Here is a 25,166-nt window from a genome sequence, read left to right on the forward strand (position 1 = left end):
ACAACTCCTCACTTGGAGGGAGGAAGTAGCAGGGTACACTACACTACATAGTAATGGACACTTGTTCAATGTGCAATAACCGTCTCTCTGGCGCAATAACCTATTTTAATCTAGTTTAATTTATTTTTTTTATTTTTCTATTTTATTTTTATGTTGTTGTTATTATTATTATTATTATTATTATATATTATTATTTATATATATTATTATTATTTATTCTCTGTGTGATGCTCTTCCTGACTGCATGCCCTTTCTTGCCTCTATTGCTGCTGGAAATGTAAATTTCCTGGAGGGAGTCATCCCAAAAACTCTGCCAAATGTAACTTGAGAAGTAACTTGTAATCTAAGTTAGTTACTTTTAAATTCAAGTCATCAGTAAAGTAACTAAGTTACTTTTTGAGGGTATTTTTGAAGTATGAGAGCCACATTGAGAATGTCCAAATTCTGGTTATTTAAATGTATGATAGATGGAACAAAAGCTAAGCGGAACTCACTAGTCACCCAAACACTATACAGTACAGGGAGCACGTAAACAAACTTGGCAGGTCGCTTGATCCACCTCTGTCCATGGAATTTCTGACACTATTCATCCCAACCCTGTGGAACTTATCACCAGTTCATCCAGTACATCCCCCACCCTCCCCATCCAAACATCAGTTTTCGCCCTTGTGAGAAGCTCCAGAACGAAACAACAATCGCTCACGACATGCTCAGCCTGAAAACTGCTCAAGGAATATGATAATAAAAAATGTTCACGTTCATTTATTTATTTTGTGAGTCTGTTTCCTCATAGATATTTGCAAATAAAGCATATTTTGTTATAATCTTTGGACACTGGAGCGTTTCTAGGCAAAATACTGAAACTAGTTTTCTGTAAGCTATTTACAAAGCTCCTTATTTCCCTCATGTTTTACCAGAACCATAAATGATTGCAACTTTCACCTCATTTATTTTTGAAAATATGAGGTAAATTATGCATTTTGATCGCAACAATAGAAAAAAATGTTTCAAAAAAAGTCCTTACAGGAGCAGCTGAAACATAAAAGTCCTGTGAAGCATCCAGGTTCACTCCCACATTAAAGGTCTGCAGGTCATGCTGATAAAAGGAGCTCTAGGCTCCTGCAGGTGCAGCAATGAAGGAAACCCCAATCACAAACATCTTGCATCCTCAGTCGCTGCGGTTCCTTTCCTCATTTCTTACCTCGAGGCTGTGACGAAAATAATCTGAAGCAAAATCAGAGTCAGATTTTCATGATCACAAGCCACTGCATTTAAATAATATACCCACCCACCTTTTGGTTGAAAGATGTTTCCCCATTTCTCAGTACAACACTGGCCAGCTTTCTGGGAAGGAACCCACCTTCTGGCGTCGTCTCCTCTGATTCATCCTGACAACTCATACTAGCCAGGTAGACATACAGGAAGATTAGTCTTCGGGAGAGAGGCAGAGCTGGGTGTGCCGTGCTGCGTTCAGGACAAACATACACTCAACTGCTCTGCTTGTTTGTTTTTTTTTCTTGTGACTGTTTCAGTGCATGAATTAAAAAGTCACTTCTCAGTGTAGAGCCTGATTTTTTTTTTTTTCAGTAAAACACAACTGCTTTGTTTTTGTCAAGTTGAGTTCTCCAGCGCTTGCTACCATCGTTTCTTGGGACTTGCCTTCTCATTAATTTTGCATTTTCACTGCAGCTTTCCGAGAGGCGACAAAGGCTTTTTGTTTTAATATATGATTCATGCTAAGTGCCACGTTACTCATTGGATTCAACTCCCAGATGTGTTTGTGTTTTTGCTATTTTGGGCAGCAAACAGTCAAACAGTCTCAGCCACTTTCTGATTTCTTATTCTTGGTGTACGTTTTTACCCCCAAATGTTAATACGTATTCATTTGAGGATGCGGGCATATCAAACTGTGCTTTGCTCAATGAGCTGCAAATTGTAAGCGCAGTTTGAGAAGGCTGATTCTCTGCGGTGCACATTAGAGAAGCTCTGACATCAGCAGGGAAAACATTAGAAGCAATTTTTCATGAGCAAACACAGAACTTGCCTAAATTGCAGCAAAATCAGGTCAAACCCTAAACAATATTAAAATATATATATATATATATTTACAAAGAGATGGTTTACTTTTCCTCCCACTTCTATTTGCTTTCTTAAGCCAGCTCAATATTTTACAATATTTAAATGAGTAATATTTATAGAGCACTTCTGTTTGCATGGCAATGCATTGCTTTTATTATGTAAAGCTCTTTATTCAGACTAGGGGTGTGTGCTGTGCAAACTCCTACTGAGATGTGCTCAGAAAAAAAGCACTACATATGCTGCAAATTTCTCCAAAACATACAATTAGATTGACACTACTGATTTAATTCATGCATGTATACACAAAGGTTTTTCAGCATTTTTAACACAACTCTGTAAGTAGAACATTTCCTGTTTTTCTTGTGGATAGTGTTTCTCATTTCCCTACATTGTTGTTTTTTAACCATGTAATTTTCTGTATTTTCTGTAACCATGTATCTTTTTTTTTTTTTTTTTTTTTTTGCATCAGCCTTCTGGGTCATCTGTTACAAGGCATTTGCATATATTCATAGAACTAAAGTTATGTTCACGTAACTATTTGCAAGTCGCTCGATAACAGCCTTTGCTATTGGTTCACACCTAGGCAATGTCCATAGGGATGCATTTCTTCCAGTTCGGCCTTCGCAACCACCTCATAAGAAACCTATGTGACTGGAGGTTCTGGAAAGCATCCGCCTTGGATCGCGCACAAGGATGTCAGACATTCATGATTTGACCTTGGGTGTCTCAAGGGTGGAGGACTGAGCCATCACGTCTGAGCAAGCAGAGAGCAGTAGGACCATCCGTGAGTGATTTTCTCTGCAAGGAAGAGCAATGCAGGTGGGGAGCAATTGAAGCTCATTCGGGTGTCCAAGTCCAAGTCCAACACATGCCATTTCAGCGTCTTCCTAGTCAAAGCTGACAGGCTTTGTCTTGCTGTGAAACTATCTTCTCTTGCCTTGATCTTCATAACAAACAGAGGTCAATAGCAAAGCAAAATGTCCCTGCAGGTATGTGTATTTCCAAGAATGGGTCCTCAGGAGTAAAACTAAGCCAGGTACACACACATAGGGGCTTAAACTTGCTTGGCTCGGTCACAATGTTCTCACACTTCAGTTGACGTCCGCCCAAAATAATTGGTGTAGATCGGAATGAAGTTGTTAAGACATACATGGATACATGTTCGCCAGGGTTTTGAAATGAATCTCTGGACCTCACAAGTTCAGGTGCATGGTGCAAGTTAATCTCACTAATAGTAGTCGCAACTCTTTTTAAAATAGTTAAATCACAGTTACGGACTTGTGAAACACAAAGCAGATGCCAAATCTCTCTCAAAAGAAAAGTGTTTAATGAATTAAAAGTAAATTCTTATATATGTGACACTTCATAAAAATACATTTTTGTCTTTATTCATCTGAATATACACATTCCTCTCCATTTTCATGACTGTGAGCAGCAGTGGTAAATTTTTTTTCCAAATATCGTGCTGCTTTATTTTCCCCATTTGCCAAACTAAAAATGCAAATCCCATCCTAGCTGCTTGATAGAACATTGTTTGTTCTGCATCACAAACCAATTATGTTGTAGAAGAGGTGATCACTGGAACATGAGCCACGAGGGAGCCACGAGGCTTCATTTCAGTTTAGCGCGTCTGATAATGTCTTAGTTCAGCAAGTGCATGGATCCAGAATCCTTAAACAAGGTTCAAATTTATGGTGCCTGGAGTGGCGTTGCAGCCGTGCACATGCACTCTTGAGTTCTCTCACATACTACAGTATTCGTTCACCCGTGATCATTGCGCCACTTCTCATGCGACCCAAAGCAATTCACCTAATCGGAAAATAGAAAAATGGAATTGGGAGCATAATACTTCTATGACAGACAAGAAGCGACTGTATTCATTAAGGCATTGATGGTGCAAGTATTATAATAAACAGAACATTGACCAGACAAATTGTGATTTGTTTTATTCATCTGTTATCATGAGCACATTGACTGTAGTTATTCGGAGAGTCCGGTGTGTGGGAGAGCCTGTCTGTCTCTGTGCACTGCGATTGACTGGCGACCTGTTGAATGTGACTCCCACTTTAAACAGTGTATGTGCAACGATCACTTCCTGTTAACATATACTCAGTGTGCTCCAGTGAATCAGTCCAATGCTCCAGTGAAATCATTTCAACACTTCTTGATGGATTTTGAAAAAAAAGAAAGTCTCCTTCTGTTGCAGTAAAAAATACAACTAGTCAGTTTGGTCCCCAGTTGTGGGCTCTCAAAGACTTGTTCTTGTGCTTGGTCTCTGCATCCTCTGGGCTTAGCCTCGATTCGGTATCTGGCTGGATGGTCTCAACTACCACCCTGTTGAAATCAAGGCCCTTTGGATTATTGAAACCATGGTTTACCCTGCACACACCCGAGCGTTTCTTCAGTTTTGTTTTATTCAATTTGGGATAGGAAATACATGAAAGGAGTGATAAGTAAACTTGCTCTTGTCAGGAAAGTTGTCTTTACATAAATAATGTTCTTGTTTGTGGACAATAATTTATGGTGTTCTCTTTATTATGCTATAATATAAATAATGTATTGTGTCTAAAATATGTCAGATAACCATATCATATAAAGCTGGAGATGCTACTGTGTCTATGCTCAATTCATTCTCACAATTAGAATTTGAGGAGTTGTTGTCTCATGTGTTTGTGTGCGCTTTGCTTCATTTCATCTTTTTTTCACTGTAATGGTTGTAATGTTGTATCCCGACAAGGTAGTGCGCGCAGCGTCTCTACATGATGCCAGTCGATGAACATTTTTTTAAGAAGTAGCAAGGTGCTGAAAGGCAAACATGTAGTCTCCAGGTATGTGGACGGGGCGACCTAAGAGGTTAAGGTGAATTCATCCTGTTGCAAAGACTAAATGTGTTGCAGCAAATAGAGTTGCGATGTATCTCTTGAAAGTCCCACCGCCATACAGTCCTGTGGTTGACTGAGCAGCCTTCATTGACCTGACCTGAATTTTTACATTTTATATTCTTATCCCATTAAATGTATAAATAAAATCGCACGACCTTGCGGCTAATTCTGCATCCGTGCCATTATTCATGTCATCATCTGCATTGTGAAAACCTTGAAGAAGACCTTCCAGTGTAAAATGCTGTGAATACCATTGATCATATTTGACTTGATGTGACAGTAGATGTATGCAAATAATATCCTCATGGTGTGGGAGGACTAGCAGTTATCACTGTTGAAGCAGTGCGAAGGAGGCAGAGACCATGTTGTGGTGCCTTCCTTGCCATCATGCAAGTCCAAGTGTGTAAGAAGCATGTCATGCTGCATTAGGGTACAGAGAGCATGTTGACAGGGATTTCCTGGTTATTACCGATCGCATCCCGGGGGATTTCAGTTTAATGAAATGTAGTACCCATTAGCTCACCGCTGCTCCGCCCACTGTATGATGGTATTGTCATCTTATCATAATAATGTCCTGCAGGGGATGGTGGTGGGTCATATGAATTAATAGCCATCGACAAAGAGGAATAGACTGTGATGTTCCCACGCTGCGAACACCAATCCAAAAAGCCATGCTGGATATCTATGTTCTTGTGGTTACACTGTAGATTAGGGAACGTGTAGCAAAATTCACAGTTGCAAAAAGTAACATTTTAAATACTAAATAATGACCATATTATGAAATGGGTGTTGTGACTCATTTAAAACAAGTCAACACTACAAAATATACAATGCAGCTGGCTTTTCCTATGAAAACCGTGGGTATTGCAGTCCATTTCAACCTGTTTGAGGTGAACTTTCAGGCAAAAAGGTACCTGAAATGAGTCATTATAAAGTACTTGTTTTTGTGTGTATTTTTTGCCCTGGTATGGTCACCAAAAGATCACGTGAAACAACACCTTAATTATGACTATTAACAGTGAACAAGCAAGTATTCATGTGTTCCCCCAGTCTAAACTGTTCTTATCACTACATAGTCAAATGAACAAAAAGATGGTGCGCTTTTGTAAGAGAAACGATTTGCATGGATGTGGTAACTAAAAATACGTAGCCAGTGCTCATGAATCATCTGTGATCAACCTGCCTCATTATGGACAAACAGCAGGATGTGGTCCCGCTGTGTGCCACAGGCGTCACTGTGCAAATGGTCTCATTAAAATGACTCCTTCCTCTCTCGTTCATCTGCAGGGCAGTTGTTGGACACAGAGAACCACTTCCCGATGACGGCAAAGACAACATTACTATTTTCACCCGAATTCTAGACCGACTTCTGGATGGATATGACAACCGACTACGTCCTGGACTGGGAGGTAAGTGTCACAGAGAAAAGTTGTAGGAGTGATAATGGTTTACATTGCACTAGCACTACTCATGAAATGAAAAACACCTGGATAAAATATATTTTTGTCAGACTTAACTCTTTTGATCTATAGAGTTCTTGTGGTTCTGACACTCCTAAACCTATTGCTGGGATGTCTGTTTCCACTCACTTCCTTAAAGGGTCACAGACGTCCAGTCAACTAAGGCATATCTAGAAAGAGGAACTACTGTGTTTTCATTCTTTGTGTACAAAACAAAAAAAAATCAATAGAATCCTCATAACAGGGTCAAACACCATAGCTACCTTGCAGAGCAAGAGCTGGTTGAGGTGAACAAAGGACTTATTCAGACCATGTCGACCAAGAGTAAATGGTTCAATAAAAACAGAGATGAAGACAAAAATGGGTGTTCTCAAATGGGGTTGAGTTCTTTAAGACAAGTCAACACTACAAAATATACAATGCAGCTGGCTTTTCATTTGAAAACCGTGGGTATTGCAGTCCTGGTTGAGGTGAACTTTCAGGCAAAAAGGTACCTGCTCAGTGGCGAAATGATTGCTGCAAAGCACCAACGGCACTGATGGTTGCTGGCTAACATATTCAATGGACAATCCAGCTGCCACGCACTGTTCAGCATCTCTTCTCTGATGCTGAAACTGAAAGTCTTGTCTACCTGCACCTAATGGATGCTTCAACATCAGCATCTTCTGTAGTGACTTTATCGAGGCACATTTCTGGTTCTTGCTTTGTGCTGAATTTGAATTAGTTTTACTCTAACCTGGGATTCAAATTCAACACAACTAACTTTGTGGACGACTTATGATCATTTCATTCTACATATTTATGCATTTTTCCGGCACCATTTCGGTGACTCTTTAAACCACCTCCAACCAGGCATCTAAGGAACATCTATGGCCACTGCAGTAGTGCTTGGATAGCACAACACGTTTTTTTTTTTCTTCAGGAAAAAGAAGAAATCACATGAATCATGATAATTCGGTGCGTCACTGAACATACAAGTGAAGGAACGACAGGAAACCTCATGTGCTGAGTCTATAGTTTCTTGGCTTGCATATTTTCTTCAGCAGGATTTGCCAAATGATGCTGTAGGGTTCTCTTCAAATGAATTTGAGGATAAAGAACACAGTGGACAGATGAACTTGCCGAGTGTTGACAGAGGAGGACAGCAGCTCAACTGGATAGACTGCTGCTCTCATGTTAGAGGGCCTGAATGTAAATGGCCTTCATTGTTACCAAACATCAGTTAAGGTTCCCCCCGAACATCCTGCATCCTTGACAAGGCAATCTGAGTCGTGATCACTGACAATACCAAGAGTTATGGAGTTAGTTAAGATGATTTTAATTACGTCATCAATCTCCTGATGTTCTGTGCTCCTTGGGAATGGAGGAGCACAGGAGTCATGTGACATCATCATGTGACTGCCATTCCCAACTTCCAACAACCGTCAAAACAAAATTCATTCAATGTAGAGGTGGGCTCCATGGAGATTTTATAATGAATAAATGCTTTTTTTATTGTTAAAATCTGAATTCTATCACGATGCTAATTTTAATTGGGTCACTACTACCATTTCTGTGTGAACATAAAACAAAAAAATAAAGCAACAGCACTGATAAATTCATAATTATTATTTCAAAAATGTGGGTTATCTCTTTTAGTGGAACAATTTTGTACAAAAAAGGGTAGGATTGAAAAAAAGATGAAATATCTGATTATACAATTGCGCATGATTATTAAAGCTTTGTTTCAGTTTAAAAAAATTAGGAATTATTATTTTCATCGTGAGAGAGCCCGTGTGAAGGTTGGAATGAGCGGGGCTGCCAAACCTCATGCAATCGGTGTGAGATTCATGCAACTCAGGCTTGTCTCATGCTGTAAATTTACATTTAAATGCAAGTATCATTGAGAAATCTCTTTTCTCCTGTGAGTTTTGTCATTGCCAGCCACCAAGCCGTCAGCTCTCTCGCAGCGGGTGAGGAAAGAGTAGGAGAATGACTCTGCGAGGGATGAGTTAAAGGCCCCAAAAGAAAATCTATAAAATGTAATGTAGAAATATGGAACTATTTTGGAGCTATTTTGGATCACCTAGTTTATCTACGGCGAGTCACAGTGACAGAGGGCAATATGACAACGCAAATACACTTGAAGGAACATATTATTTGCTGCAGTGATAAAATATCCAAGCAGTGCAAAAAACTCACAGATGCAGTAACTTTTCAAAAATAGTTTTGGTTTAATCTTTTAATTTTACTTGTCTGATATTTTATATCTTTATATCTATTTCAGCAATTTGAAGATGCCTTGTGTATTGTGTCCCTGCTGCCAAATGGTAACTTCTATTACTGAAGACTGACGAACATGATAAATCCGTATAGCTAGTATAGTGGACTCCAATAGTTTAAAGAGTGTGAGCCAGACAGTCTCCTCACTTTGGCAGACCGTCAACACATCAACTACATCTTGGCATGGTTGGACTGTCCATCCAAGGATAACAATCGTAAAGAAATGCACTAGCGTAATCTATCAACCAAAGCTGGACTACATGAAAGAAACCGGTGATGCCAGTAACGCGTTACTGAGTAGTTACTTATTTCAAGTCACCATGCGTATTTTTTGCCGTCGTAGGGAAACAAAATATTAACATTTGGTGAAGTTAAACACCATTTAATATTAGTTTTCAGACTTTTCTAGATTATTTTTTCCTTGGTATAAGAAGAAACGCCACTGATGTGAAGTACTGGCTCCTTTCGAAAGTCAAAAATGAAATGTTACTCCTGCGCAACTGAGCACTGAGATGTGAGTCACTGCAGCAATCACTTAAGTGCAGCTACGGCCTCCAGGTGGCCGACAGGAGACGTGGCACACTGAGACTTGGTAAACGTTGGCCTTGTAGTTAACTGAGGCTGTCGTGTAAAAATTACCAAAAAGTAAAATAACAATAATAATGATTGGGCATTTCTGACATTTTAATGTAATATATCACTGTGATTTGTTTTTCATAATCCAATGTGTTGCTTTTTGCAAATGACTGTCCACTGGGTCAGAGTGTGTCAAAATAAAATATGGACTGTACAATCATATAGCTGAGGTTCTGCTGAAAAATTACCTCAAACAGCCGGTTTAACGGTTTTTAAGCTTAGATATAAAGATACAAATCTAAACGCAGGACCCCAAAGGGTTCGGGTTTGTTCTTTTGTTACCTTGTTTCAAAAACACATTTAACATATTATTTATGGCAATATTGTTGAGGCAATGAGGGCTGTCATGGGCTGATAATTCTAGCGTAATGAGTAACTTGTGATCTCACTTTGACATTTCAGACATTGAGGAGAACCCAAGAGCAGGAAGATCACACCGACAAGGTTTATTATTTATTATTTATTTATTGGAATAAACTAGAATAAACTAGAATAAAGTATAATGAAGTATAGCACAATGTCAATAAAGTTATTCTTTATTGTAAGTTGATCTATATTACTTCCATTTTTCTTGTCTTTAATGTTAACAACATCGATATAAATTGACAAAATAAAATCTCAGCGGGAGGAGCGATGACAACATACTTGGATCATCACTTTTAAATTCAAATAATCAGTAAAGTAACTAGTTACTTTTTGAGGGAGTCATCAGCAGTCGGATTACTTTTTTAAAAGTAATTTATGAATTGCATTAACAAAAAAGGGGGAAACAAAGCAACAAATAGATGTTTGTGTTGGTTTGTTGGAGAGTCCCCATATAATGTCCGTGTAGCTCCAATAGTGAGGAATAACAGACTATGATGCACGTCTGTGTGCACAAGTCAAGACATCCAGCTTGTTCATTTCAACTGGTTTGGTGAGTCACAACACACATAAGAAAGTCCTGCACCGTCATTAGAACACCATCTGTTTGAGTCAACCTTTCGGATCACATGACAAAGTGACGCTTATGCTCTCCACATGTGTAGCTGGTGGACATGCTGCGATCACTGTGTACGCCTTCTCATATCTGCGAGGAAACATCACTTCATCACTTCTGAACATTTTTCAAAACGGGGTGCAGCGTCGAGGCTGATGGTGATGAAAACAAACTCAGGAATGGTTTGATCATGCCTCATGCTGCCAGTATAATTCGACTTGTCACATCAGACAAGATGAAATTACAGACATTTTATTGAAGAACTCACTACAGGGTTTTCAGCAGTGTGCATTCCTGGCTGGCATTTTCCAACATTTCTCTGCCTGTATATCTTGGTGGCAAGGAGCATGCAGTGATACCTCGGTTCTCGACCACAAGCCGTTCCAGAGAGAAGCGATTTGTTCGAAGTCTGAATCGATTTTTCCCATTACAATGAATGGAAAAAGAAATAATTCGTTCCAAGCCTTAAAAGAGGCTTCTGTAGGAGTGAATGTCGAGTGTCTGCTGCAGGTGCGCTGTTCCTCTATGTGTGTGGCCGCTGCATGTGGGAGGGGTTGCCGAGCGAGTGGCGTCTCTCCAGAAGTGAAGAGGTGCCCGGTGCGTGTCCAGCTCTGAATGTGCGCTTCTGTGCAGTTTGGCTGTGACAAAGTCATAAACCAAGTAACGCTCTGTCCCAGACTCGCCTCATCCTTGTCCCAGCTCCAGCCCACAACAGGACATCAAACCCTGGAGTGCGCTCCAGCCTCGGAGGTGTGGAGAGCGAGCAGCTCCCCTGTGACACTCTACCACGGTCCAGTGTGGAGACAGGAAAGGTTTGACACCTCAATATGAAGAAAAAACAGTCAGTAAATGTAGCTAACGGGACACGTCTGCATACAGAGGCTGCGTTATACACACAACCAAGCGCGTCATGGGTCAGCTGATCGGTCCGCACACGTTATGTTTTTTCCGGCTTTTTTCGGGGGCAAAAAAAGGAAGTTTTGTTTGAACTCCGATTTGTTCAAAGTCCAGGACGTTCGACAACCAAGGCACTGTATTTGAAAAATGCATACATTAGGCATAGTGTTGTTTAAACTGAGGGGGTTCAGACTGAGTGAAAGTATAGTGCGGAAATCTATAAATCTATCTATACCAAAGAGAGACAGGAGATGAAGCTATGGAGGTCATGTCAGACTATGGACATCTTCAATGAAGATTATGGGAGATGGATTATTTGTGAATGCCAGGTAAAATAAGATGTAGTCAACCTTTGCGGTTCACAGACAACATCATGAAGGTGTTTCCAGGACAGATTAAGGAAGAGAACTTTCTGTCACAATTCTGATGGGAGCTCCTGAAAGAGAAGATCCATGTGGCTTTGTTAGCACAGTCGAGCTATCAAGGACCAGCAAGGAAGTGAACATGACGGGGAAACAATTATCCACCCTCCCGGACATAGGGATGCCGGAAAGCACATTACACACGTCCTGGTCCGGTCGGTTTTGCTTGATTCGCAAACAAGCACATCAGTCAAAATCTAATTGTTGTCACTTGGTTCCAATATTCCTCCCCTGAGGTCAACAACATGCGCACAACAACATCCACCAACACACTGCCATTTCTCAATCAGCCAGCTGTAAAGATTCTTTCTGCTCTGTTGCATTTTCTATTGAGGCCAGTGGTGTCGCCAGCAGCTGCAGTGCTGTCTTGCAGCAGATGCACCCGCTTGTATTGTTGAATTCTTTTCAAGTGCTTTGCATGTGCCATACACTATTCTCCATGCTTATACAATAAGCACTGTTTTTAACAGTGTTTTTTAGTGGTTAACAACTGACTTGATATTGTGATGATCACGCATAAGTCATTTGTGTGGAAGCAATGATGAATGTTAAAGGAGACCTTGTTTCTCCTGGGCATCCTGCTGTAAGCCTCACCTGTAGGTGGTCTCTGTGATCTGGGACTTAGCCTCCACCAGGGATCGTTCCTATTTTGGAGAAGGAGCTTAGTGTTATGTAGTTGCTCCAGAGGGAGCAGCGATTTGTCTCAGCGCTGGAGCAAAAGCCTATTCCCACATTGTCGTCTTGGGAGATGAATCAGCGCAGGATGAGAGTAAAACTTTGAGTCCGTCACACTTGTGTTTTGTTCTCTATAGGAGGCACTAATATTGAGTAGTCTATCAATGTCACAGGTTGCTATTGTGGATGACATGACTAATGTGCAGTGGTCCATATACAGTTACGGTTGATATACAATAACCATTGAATAACCACTGCCAACATGCACGTCTTGCGCAACAATTACACTGAGGGCAAACAATTGCATGCTGGAATGGCTCAAGAATATGCATTTAAATAAATAAATAAATAAATACTACATTAAAAACAGAGTTGCTGATCTCCCAAATCTACCATGTAATGTACTTTTTAGTCAAAATATTTAGATTAGCCTATATTATAAGCCTGTTCTCTGTGGCTAATCTAACTTGTACAAAAAGGACTAGAATGCATTTGTCGTGTGGTTATCTACTTAAACATGTTAATGCTTAATTTAAAAAGAAATCAACTAACAGAGATAAGATATATTAAAATGTATTCAAGATCATTTATGCATTTAAAATTCATTTGGCTTCGGCTTCAAATTTTGATTTTGGCGCATCCCTACTTTGCAACTAAAGCCAGATTCTTATGAAAGATACTTCTTGACTGCTTTGTCATGAAAATACCAACATCTCTCTGTTTTAGCACCTACAGTTGTTTCTGAATCCACTGTCTTTACTGAGATCGCCACAAACTATATTAACTTTTGCTGTTGCTTTTGTTCCATATTATTTAGATTATTAAGTATCATAAAACATATCAAATTATTGTTTGTATTTGTTTACTTAGTCTTAATTTAAAATGTCACCTGCCACCGTGACTCTCTATAGTTATTTATTTTCTTCAATTCAATGGAATGCGAAACATTCCAGATAATAGTTGGTAATAAATAGTAGTGATGGGCAGATGAGGTTTCATGACACAGTAGTGAAGGGCTGATGAGGTTTCATGAAACAGTGTCCTGCTGTAAAACGTTTGGACTTGAACAACTAATTCAATGGAACCCCACATCATTTCCAAGAACCAAGAGCACCATCTCGTGGCCTCTGAAAATTAGTACACTGTTTCATCAACCCTGCAATACTGTGTCATGAAACCTCACCCACTCATCACTAATAAATAGTACACAAGGAAAACATTTGAGGTAATTGTGTATACTGCTAATAGCTTTCAAATAATCCAGTGATGCCGCTAAATAAATACATGAAATATGTGTTTATGCAACGCATTTATTGTATTTCCTGTGAGGCCTTGTTGTACTTTGTCATGGTAGTTACAGCTTTTCGGCTGTATATAACAGTACTTTAACACAACACTAGCAATCTGAGAAAATAAATGAACCCGAAACATCAGGCATTTCTGTTAAAATGGTTTTAATCTGTTTATAAAGGGCACATTTGAAAAAGTCAGCTGCATGGTGAGCTGATGTGGAAGGGTTTTTTCTGCCGTCATGCCCAAGGGAACCATTTAATGGTCATAGATTAGGCTAAAAGTGAAATTATTTTGCGTCAAATTTGAGGCCTTCTCTCCAAATATTCAGACTAATGCCTGCCCAAAAGTAAATTTTATGCTTAAGTGGGCAAAAGAAGGTTGAGCCGAACAAATGCTAATGCACTGAAAAGCAGCTGTGTCCGCTCAGAGCAACAGCTTCTTCTGAGGAAGGAAGAAAAAGCTCTCTCGGGTCAAACAATAAGGGATTTAGAGATACCCAGAGCCATCAGCAGCAATGTTTACGTGATAGGAACGTCTCATTTTTTCTGCTGCATTTTTACTAGTCACCTCGAATACATATTCACCTTATAAATATGACTTATGGTTTATGTATAAAGATATTTATATGCCTACATAACTGTACTGTACCGTTATGTAGGCAGTGAATCACTGAAATGTTGAGTAAAATGGTGCAAGTAAATGTCAAAGGTCTTGACAGGCGTGATGTCAGAGAGAGTTGCGGCAGACTGGAGGGATTAAACCATTTCTCCTCCATTTTCTTCCCTCTCCTCAGAGAGTGTCACCGAGGTCAGGACCAACATCTACGTGACAAGTTTTGGGCCGGTGTCTGATACAGACATGGTGAGTATTGTTCTCTTTATTGAACGGTTTTCATTCCCCTGCTGGGGGCACGTGATTTATGATCTCGCAGCCCTGTGAACAATGCGTTGAAAGAGTAATTAATTACAACCACTCTTCTCCATTCAAGTTCATTTGTTGATGCAATGAAGATGTGCGTAGGCAAGTTTGGGCGCTCGCTTTGCTTACTCAGGGTGTCTGACAGTGGCTGGCAGTGTGTGTGTTCTGCTGAAGATATTTATTGGCCGTAAATGAAACGCTGCTTCAGTCAGTGTCAAGACTTCTGTCTCGGAATACTTTTGCTTAGAAAGATAGAAGCCAGTCACAGTCACCCACTTTTTATAAACATCTTTGTCTCTCATTTCACTGGTTTTTGGCATTTGTAGTCCACTCTGTTGCCCCTTCCAGAACTGAATAAGTGGGAATATTTCAGCTATTGGAATCTATAGTTCCATATTATGTCTTAAGTTTTAGACAAAGCTGTGCCCTCTTAAATCTTTTAAAAAGTTCCCTTCTGGCTTTAGTTTAGCACTTGTTCAGAAATGACTAATAGTGACCAACAACCTCCACCATAGTGGGGTAAAAGCGTTGATCTAAAACTCACTTTTCACGCTGTAGATCACTTTTTTTTTTATTGGACACCCTCCACTCTTGGATGGGAATGAAAGACCGTCATATCTTTTAGAAAGGATGTCCTCACACCATCTTCTATTCTGCTTGATACATTTTACTCATCAGCCAGCACCACAGCATATTTTTCTTCTGCCGTGTGGACGACGGAGACCTATCGAGTCAGTCAGTGAATCTCTACTCTGCTGTTATTGCCTGTCTGGATGACGTCCTTTCCATGGTTTATTTCCCATATCCACTATGTGTGCTGCGGGAATTCATCAGATTAATGACTTGATAATAGGGATGGACCGAATATTCAGCAGCCGAATATCTGCAGCCGAATAGTGCAAAAAACATTCACCGAAGCTTAATAGTCTTGTGACCAGCCTGATGATTTTCGCTTTAAATCTACAACTCGATGTCATAGAACAGTGATTCTTAACCATAGGGCCGGGGACCCTGGTCAGTCCGTGAGCGCCTCCCACAGCGCCGCTAAAAGTGTCTTTGTTCTACACCTTTGGGCTGTGAGAGCTGTGAGACGCTCAGTTTAATACATTAGCCACGTATGGTGGCAGTAGTGAGCCACTGCATTGACTTGACAGCTGTGATAGATAGCAACTATGGAGACGTTCTTGAAAAAAAAAAAAAATGATAAAGAAAGTGATAACGCCCCCTGCCAAAAGCCTAAACTGCTGTTTGGCGATACTTTCATTCACACTTTACTTATATCCTCTTAGGAGTTTAAATAAAATATATTATTTTTATTTTATGATTTTTAGACATGGTTTTATTATATTTATTTTATTCCTAATTTCAATTATTTCAACAATTTTCTCAACAGTTTGCATCAAGTGTATTTTTTCTCCTTTTTTTTCTTAAGTAAATTTGATGAATATGACTTGCCCCTTCTCCTGCTGCTTGTTGCACTTTTCGATGACAAATAAATATGTTTTTGGTTTGTTTACGTGAAAGTACATTAAATATGGTTGTTGATCACAAAGGAAATCAAGAGTAATGAATCAGTTCTATTGAATGGGCCCCGGGCCCATTTGTTCTGCGGCCCTGAGATCAGAAAGGTTAAGAACCCCTGTCATAGAATAGGTTTTTCAAATACAAAAATGTGCTGCGTCGACGAAACAAGCTCTATGAGACCGCTGATAAAACTCTGGTCACCCCCTGCACCATTCTCAAAGGGCCCGTGGTGGGAATCTGGCAACGCAATCCCCCACTTCAGTGGTGACACACCGACTCCCCGGGTCACTGCACAGTCGGCTGGTGACAGAACAGGAGCGGTTCAACAGAAGTCGAAGTGATTTGGACCTTCTGACCCATTTATCGCATGTGTTTGATCTGTACGTTCTATGGTATTGACTACCAAGCAAGTATCTTCTGTTTACATTATTAGCCTGTTCACTGTGGCTAATCTAACTTGTACATAAAGGACTAGAATTCATTTGTTGTGGGGTTATCTACTTTATGTGTTAATGCTGAAAAAAAACATTTTATTTCTTTGAAACATATGTATGAAAATGTGTTCAAGAGCATTTATGAAACAAAAAAAAACAGTAAAAAAGAAAAAAAAAAGATTTGATATTCAGTATTCGGCCAAGCATTTTAAATTCATCTGGCTTTGGCTTCAAATTTTCATTTCGGCGCATCCCCACTTTGCAACTAAAGGCAGATTCTAAGGAAAGATGCTTCTTGACTGCTTTGTCATGAAAATACCAATGTGTGATCATCTCTCTGTTTTAGCACCTACAGTTGTTTTTGAATCCGCTGTCTTTACTGACATCACCACAAACTATATTAACTTTTGCTGTTGCTTTTGTTCTATGAACTCTTAGCTGTCACCGATCCATTTGACTGTGCAGGTATGTAAAGCCACAACTGTGTATATTTTGGCTCAATAAGTTGCATCAAAATTCACAGATAATTCATGCTTCCTTAAAGGAATTTAAGGTAAACGCTAGGGCTGGTTTTTATCAGGATTTTTATCAGGATTATGATTATGTCTTTGTACGATTATGAAGATGCGATAATCGTCATGAAACGATTATTTAGCCAGACAACGGTCTCCCCAGCTTCTCTCATTATGTTCTGATACACCCAAACACGGCACCACGCTTTGTCCCTATGAAAATTGATGCTACTGTGGAAGGCACAGTGAGCGCACTACACAGAGTGAGCCACTCAGTGCTGCGAGAGAGCTGGAGCTTCCATTTACACGGAGTGGGGGACGCTAATATTATCCACCGTTAGCTACCAACTCGGTCTCCTCTACAACGGAGTCACAACAGCAATGCTAGCTCCTTGTTGGCAATGTTTAAAAAACCAGTGATTATTTGGAAGTGGATAAATGCATAAGAACAATCGCTTGCATTCAACGTGAGAAGGGGTGATCAAATCAAGCGCTCCTTGTCATTCATCACGCTGCAGAGACGCAGAAAGAGCGCTCAAATATATTAGTAAGCTCCGTAGTGAAAGGAGTGACTTCTTCTCTCATGATCTCCTGAAAAATGACAAAAAGATCTTGGCATGTGAATTCCCAGCTTACAACATCAGAACCACAGAAAAATCTTTGCATCCCAGCCAAGTGCCTGCTCTTCTCAAAATATTGTCTCCTGAATCTCCATATTTTATGCATTATTATATTTTTGTTCATTGTTTCACAAAGTTTAAAAGTTCAATAACTGCAAAATTTTACAGCGTTTGACAAACTGTCATTATGCGATGTATCAAAATAAGCTTTTTTTTTGCCATAATGGTCTTATAATCCCTAGTAAATGCTGCAGAAAAGTTACAAAAGAAATTCTGACTTGCTAATTTTGGTCTGGGCCTTATGCATCTAAAGGCAGTCCTTGTCAGCATATCATGATTTCATCCTCCTCTGGAGGAAGTCCATGAGGAATCACTTGACAGAGGAGTGACCTCCTTTCGACGGCAGATGCTTGAGACTGGTCATCTTTTTGTCCGGCGACATTATGCAGCCGTTGAAATATTCGATGGTGTGGCTAATTGACTGCCCAGAGCTCAGGGAGTGTTTTCTGGCTCTCTGAGCTGACTAGACATCTTGTATCATGAAGTGAAATTAGTACGTTCCTCGCTCTCTCCGGAGAACCCTGTCACATTATGACAAGGCTGTACTCAGACTCATAAGCTTCTCTGCAGGTGATGTGGAGGCTCTCAAAGTTGTGTTTAAATGCAGGCTCCTGAACGCGTTATCACATACAGGACAGACGCCGAGGCAGCATAAATCAATGAATCCCTGCCGTCATAGGACCAAGCAGGAGAGCAACTATTGCGCTTGAAAAAGGCCTGAATGTGCTGAGCACCATAGCACTGAAGCCGCTCTAGGTAGAACCATAAACATGGATATGCTACAGCAAACCTGGCTTATTTATCTCCTGCGTTTCCAACCTGCCTGCACTCTCCGCTTTACCTCTTTCAGATTAGAGTAGACGTCCTTTATTTGTCCCACAGTCGAGAAATTCTCCTTCTGCAATACCACATTTCCTCTGTTGGATCACACGGAATTATAAAAATGATCAGTGAACTGCATACTTGGTTGCATTACTCTGTAATATACTCCTTCCTTAAAAAAAGATGTGCAAGGCCAAGATGATAGTAAAACAGCCGCCACTGCCGAGTTGAGTTACGCGTAACCCTGAGGCAGACACATAAATTGGTTATAAAGAAGGCGTGACACACAGGGTTTCCATGTGAAAAAAAAATATTTTCACCTCGGTATAGTTTGTGTTGGGTCTTAGGTCATTGTACGCAGAAGTTTTAAATCATTCATGTCTTAGAAATTAACCATCAGCTGCAAGTGATGAATTCATTAAGATTGTTTAAGCTCAGTGTTTGAACTAAGAAATGAATCTTTTGTAAACTTGAACTCCTGGTCTTCCTGCTTGTACTCTTCACACACTCAGATGTAAGTATACAAATGTGGCCACCAAAGGTCATAGTTAAAGGCGAAATGTATGAATTGAGGTCATCATTGAACAGAGAGTCACACTGGAGATTTATCCTTCACTAGTTTACAAACACTCTGCTCCCTTGATCAAATGGCTTGAAAGCTTATAGGATGGTTTTAAGCAGTATACAAGGGAACACGGCCAGAGTTCAATATAACCTCGAGTTAAACAGAGACGCTTCAGCACAACAGCATTAACTTAATGGCTCTTTGCACTACAGGATGGATTTGAGCAGACCGACGGTAAATGTATTCAACTAAGTTAGAACCAAAACAAATCTACTACTCATCCACTTTTTTATAATGTCTGAAAAATATATATTTATTCACTATGAAATAGTCATTATTAGCCTCCTAAGTATTGATTTAACTCTCATTTCATGGGGATTGTCCTTTACCAAAAGCATTCTCAACGTTTTCCTGATCTGTGATCTGCGAGCACCTCTCCTGTGACACTCTACCACGATCCAATACAGAGACAGGAAAGGTTTTACACCTCAATATGAAGAAAAAACAGTCAGTAAATGTAGCTAACGGGACACGTCTGCATACAGAGGCTGCGTTATACACAATAACAAAGCGCGTCGTGGGTCAGCTGATCGGTCCACGCACGTTATGTTTTTACCGGCTTTTTTCGGGGGCGTTCGATTGCTGGATTTTCATTCGAAATGCGAAGCAAAAAAATCTTTACATTTTTGTTCGAAATTCCGTGACGTTCGAAAACCGAGGTACCACTGTATCTTGACTGAGAACAGCAAAACATTTAAGCCTCATATTCACATGAAACGTTTTTGACTTAAGCAATGACAATTGGCATCAGGTATATCCTCAAAATCTTCATCCGTGCTTCCACTTGCGTACAACTGGGTCAGAGCTGCTGTGGAGGTGTGCACATCCCCAAGTTTTGTTTTTTTTGTAACTTTCTTTGTGCGAACGAAAAATAGGTTTCCAGGTCTATGATCTTTGTGGTCATCCTAGCCTCTTTAGAAGCAATATTAACGGTCAGACTGTGGTGTGTTTCCTGCCAGGGTCACACCTGCTGACAAGATCTATGATGAACCTCATTCTTGTACTGGCTCTCAGTCATGTTGAAAACAATAGGCTGCTTCTTATCCTTCCTTCTAGTTCATGTCGCCTTTGGGGTTTCACGGGGTTCAATTTTAGCCCTGCTGTTTGAATCTCCCTACATGCTCCACTTGGCAGCATCATGAATCAATGGCAACAGCACAAAGAGTAGTCATGTGACAGAGTGCAGGGTGTTTTTGGTGGTCAGGGCCACATGTTGAGTTTCAGATCGACTCTTGTGAGGTCATCAGGATGACATGCAAAATGTTGTTTGCTTATTATTTTCTCAAACTGCTGATCCCTTTAACTTAAATGTGGCCAGCACAGCGCTACATACAGGTGCTATAGAATCAGTGTATTCACTGCTGCAGCAATTGGAATGTGTCATCGGAATATGTTATGGAGTTGTAAGACCTGTGCATTGTTTAGTTGCATATTTGTTGTGAGGAAATCACTGATCATTAGCCAGCCAGGGCTCAGTCTGCCTGCTGGCTACAGTGTGTTTCCCTTCTGTATGTGCAAATAAACACGGCAGAAAGGATTCAAGTGTTTCCCTTTCAAGTTTTTTTTCCGCAGCCTGGCCTCAAAAGATAATAAGGTTTTATCCCTCTGGAAGCATCGCACTCTGAAACAGACAAGTCGGTCTTATCTTTTAATGCACTTCACAAGTCTTTGAATCTTACATTTTGCCTGCATCAGTTGACTGTTCTGATGTTTTGTTTGTGTTGTTGTTGTGACTCTGAACTCAGTGTCAATATTTGCACTTTTGCTCAGTGATTTGTTGGGGGAGCTGCAACGCATCATTGAACAACATGAAAATAAGATGTGACGCATGACATGCTGACATGTCAAATAATTCCCAGTTTTATTTATTTCTGAAGGTCCCCGATCCTGATCATGTCAGAGACTATTCAAATCATATCAAACATAGCATCAGTGGGGAACTACTGTTAGTTTGTGTGACAAAATTCATCTTAACTCCCAAATGATATGCTTCAAGTTTTGGCTTTTGTGGTGTCTTAACCTTGTCTACCGGACCCCAGAAATGACTTAAGAACAGGTATTGTTTTATAATCTGTGCTTAACAATCCTGTTGTACATAGTCTGCTGTACCTTAAAATACATGTAGAATAGAAGTTGCCTTTATTTAACACTGTTAAACACCAAATCATTATGATTTCGGACAAATTCCAGTGACGAAGAGAACGTTCAAAATGATGCACATGTATAAAAGGATCTTATATTTGCCACATTTGTGAATCCCCCCCCCCCCCCCCCCCCCCCCCCAACTTGTTGGCCTTAAAAACTTGTATGCTTGCTCATGCTAATCCTGTACTAAGAAGCGTGCGTAAATGGTGTGAGATTGTGGCATGTGTGTGACACCGTTTTCTCCTCTCAAGACTGTTTCATCTTCTGCTGCTTATTCTCTTATCGAGGTTGTGGGGACCTGGAGCCAGGTACTCTTGAGTGAGAAGCAGTGACCCAGAGCAGGTGGCCTCTCACAGTTCCGACAGAGACGAACAACCATTCACAAACACACTCACAACTACGGACAACTCTGCGATCAACCTCTGTATAAGTACACTAAATATTCTAAGGTAATGTTTTTGGACCGTGGGAGGAATCCACAGTAAACTTGCATACAAACATAAAACACTCCTCGCAGTAGTGAGGTTGCTTCTAACTGGATGCGAACAGACAACCTTGTTGTTGTGAGGCCACGCTGACTGTCCCTCCTTGCTGCCCCTCTTCAGGACCAATTACCCTTTTCTCTTTGAAAATGAGGCTGTTGTCGATAGCAAAGGTGAGGGTGACCCAAAGGAGTACTTAAAGTCTTCGGTTAACCATTGTACAGTTTGGGCTGAGCCCACGGGGGAACCCACACAGGTGAATGGAGACCATACAGGCATATGCTCCACAGAGGAAACACACAGGGCCACGCCAAGAGTTGCCACGAGCTGGATTCAAACCCCTGACCCCGTGGCTGTGAAAAAAAATAATAATAATATACAGTTTTTTGCCAGTTTTTCAGTAGCAGCATTTTACTGTCTGCATTTGGTCTCGTTGAACTCAACATTAAATGTGCGATTGGTCACAGCGGCGTAATCCTGTTTTCTAGTTCACCAGTTTCCAGGAGACCAAGTTTACGTTCAATTCTCTGTGTTATGTAAGTTTGGGAATCCTGGGAAAGCAAGTAATATCACTTTTCTAGGTCAATAAAAGCAGAGAAGAATAATCCTGAAGAGATCTCATGGATGAAGAAACTTTAACCTGAGAAAGTTTGGCATTTGAGGACTTTACTAGGATTTAATAGATTACGTTTCAGACACTGCAATTAAATAAATACTGCTGCGAGCTGCTGAGAACATGCGAGTGAAACAGAGCAACTAGCACCATTATGACTTTGCCAAAGGAAATGATTTCCCTGTGGATTCATCTAATAAGTCATTAAAAACCTCATTATTCAAGCTATTTCACTGTACCGTTTTTTAAAATGAGACAATACAATTATCTCGGCTGGTTTAGTGTCTCTCCAAATAAAACGTAAAAACCTAAAGGTCAGCAAGAGAAATGTCAGAATTATGATTTTTCATAATCTGCTGACTTATAATGAAGTGAACTTTAAAACATAATTATGGTCACACCTGAGGTTAAACGCAGCATCTCATTAACATGGAGAAATTGTCTTTACACATGAGGTTTGGAAGGGTCTTGGTGATGCTTGCACACTCTTTAGTTGTGTCTAAACCCTCAGTTTTTCTGTGCTGAAATGACCAAACCAAACGGAAAATGATTTTTTTATGTACACTGAAGCCATCTGAATGCTTTGATTGATAGGGAGATTTTTTTGTTTCAAATAAAAACTCAATTCAGTGTTTCTGTTGAAAGATGTTTTGTATCAGTCGATTACTCACAAGATGTCTTGTGTTTTCCTGATGCTCATGACAGTGCTGAATTGTTTCTGCAGACATATGAGGTACGCTCAGTACTTTTTATTTTGCTAAACCAGCCAACATCATCAGGCAGCACACTGGTCATGACTAGGGTACAAACTACCTACAAATCATTTACATTAAGAGAAGCTGTTGTTCATCCACAGCTGATATTCATTTCTCAAATGGTAGTGCACTTACAAAAAAAACAAGAATATCATATTACAGATGTAGCTGCCCTAAGACTTTACAGTCACGGCTGGCATAAACGTTTAAGTAAGTTTATTAATAATGTATTATTAATGACTGCAAAATAAACAATTTCCTATACATCTTAAATAAAAGTCTTTAGGTTTTTGTTTTGTTTTGTATATATATATATATATATATATATATATATATATGATAGAACAGTGCCCTAAAAACGTTTGGCCAATGCTGATTTTAAAAAATGAAAGCAACAGTCGCAAATCAGGAGCATCAGAGACGTATGGGAGGATGGTGAAGAAATGTATGAGGACAGTGAGACAGCGGTGAGGTGTGCTGAAGGAGTAAAGGTGGCATTCAAGGTGAGCGTAAGAGCCGGTCCCAATTCAATTGACGTGTAAGTGTGGTGTGTCCCAATACTCCGAGAGGGCACTCGCTGTTCATAACTTGAAATGATCCCTTCAAACCGAAGGGGCTCCAGAGCAAAGTGAGAAGATAAAGTGCATTCCCAAGATTCCGAAGCGTGAATTGAAAATCACTTAAAACCAATGGAGGACAACAGGGACCTTTTAGTAACAAGGACTGCTCTTCCGTTTGTTTACTTTCTCCTCGTATCAAAGGTTAGTGACGTGTCCAACAAAATGAACAATACAATATTAATGAGTGTGTAGTTATTTCTTCTTAACAAACAACGGTCGGCTAGCGTGCAGGATAATGTTAACGTCATCATACCTCTGGACGACGTACCACACCACAGCAATTCATGGAGAAATACAAAGTCATTTTTTCTTAGTCTTCTGTTCTTCTATCTGTTTTTACCTCACATATACGTCAAATTTTTAGACACAGCCTTGTGAAGTGATCATTTGTGTTGTTACTTGCGGACTCAAAAGTATGAACCAGTTTTGGAATTATGTTGAAAGGCCAAGTAAAACTTATGAAATACTTGTAGTTTGTATTGTTTGTATTGTATTGTTTAATATAAAAAAAACACATTTTTAACTGGAGTTACTGACATTCATATTTTTGACTGTTGGTTGAAGTGCTTTGTTCGTTTTTCATAGGCTTTGAAGGTTTGTTTATAGTGCTTTTGCAGACCATTGAACAACGTTGAAAAGATCTGACTGGCACACGTACCGACGAGACTGAAATGTAGAGTGTGTAGAGCATTTTTTTCTCCGGGCAGAGCACAGTCTATACCCTAGGCTCTCTAACGCTATCTTGTGCATTCTGTGTTCCAATTACTCGCTGCTATAGAATCAAGTGTCCCAGAAATGTCGGCTTCTTGCTCACCCTAAGGGCCACTTGTTCGGCCCTGCCCTGGACCTCTAGACAGAGCATCTGCCTTCAGTGCAGACGGATGATCAGTGTTTAATGAGAGTATGACTGTTAATCCAAACACCAATCCATGATACTCAAACTCTCTGGAGGAGTTTTCGCCGGCTACACAATTCCACATTGTGTCACAGCTGAATGTGGGTTACTGTCTTGATGCTGATCTCTTGTAAGTAGCTCCTTTCTTCTTACTTCCTCTTCCCTACTGCTCAGGTTTATTCATGACATCTCATTCACTCGTGTCAAGGAACATTTAATCGTCTCATGGTGGTATTTGACAATTCTACGACTTCACCTGTCAGTGCTGCAGCTCGCTTCACCAAACATGTCAGACAAAGCCTGATCTCACCTGGTTTCCAAATCTCTGCGGGTTTGTGGAAGATATTCAGCCGTCGACGGTTTCAAATGCAGGCAACAAATCTGCTGTATTCAACAGCAAGTCGAAGATCAGGACAGAAGTGAGGCAGGCTGAACAAGTTCTGGATGAAACCCCAGGATGCTGCATCAATCACCTTGCCCTGGATTCACTTCTAAGTCAGATTAATCCCTTTCCATGAGAATACATGGACTTTAAGAAACTCATTAGATTCCCAGC

General features: G+C 40.2%; 1 protein-coding gene across 2 annotated transcripts in view; it reads left to right on the forward strand.

Moving 5' to 3' along the window:
• The window catches only part of gabra3 (gamma-aminobutyric acid type A receptor subunit alpha3), a 145,525-nt gene that overhangs the window by 71,356 nt on the left and 49,003 nt on the right, over positions 1–25,166 (forward strand). For both annotated transcript variants that reach the window (XM_053846772.1, XM_053846773.1), the window contains exons 3-4: positions 6,249–6,370; positions 14,379–14,446. In XM_053846772.1, the coding sequence (XP_053702747.1) occupies positions 6,249–6,370; positions 14,379–14,446 (190 nt within the window). The remainder of the gene's footprint in view (positions 1–6,248; positions 6,371–14,378; positions 14,447–25,166) is intronic.

Source organism: Synchiropus splendidus, chromosome 17 (assembly GCF_027744825.2).
Source record: "Synchiropus splendidus isolate RoL2022-P1 chromosome 17, RoL_Sspl_1.0, whole genome shotgun sequence".
Taxonomy (NCBI): domain Eukaryota; kingdom Metazoa; phylum Chordata; class Actinopteri; order Syngnathiformes; family Callionymidae; genus Synchiropus; species Synchiropus splendidus.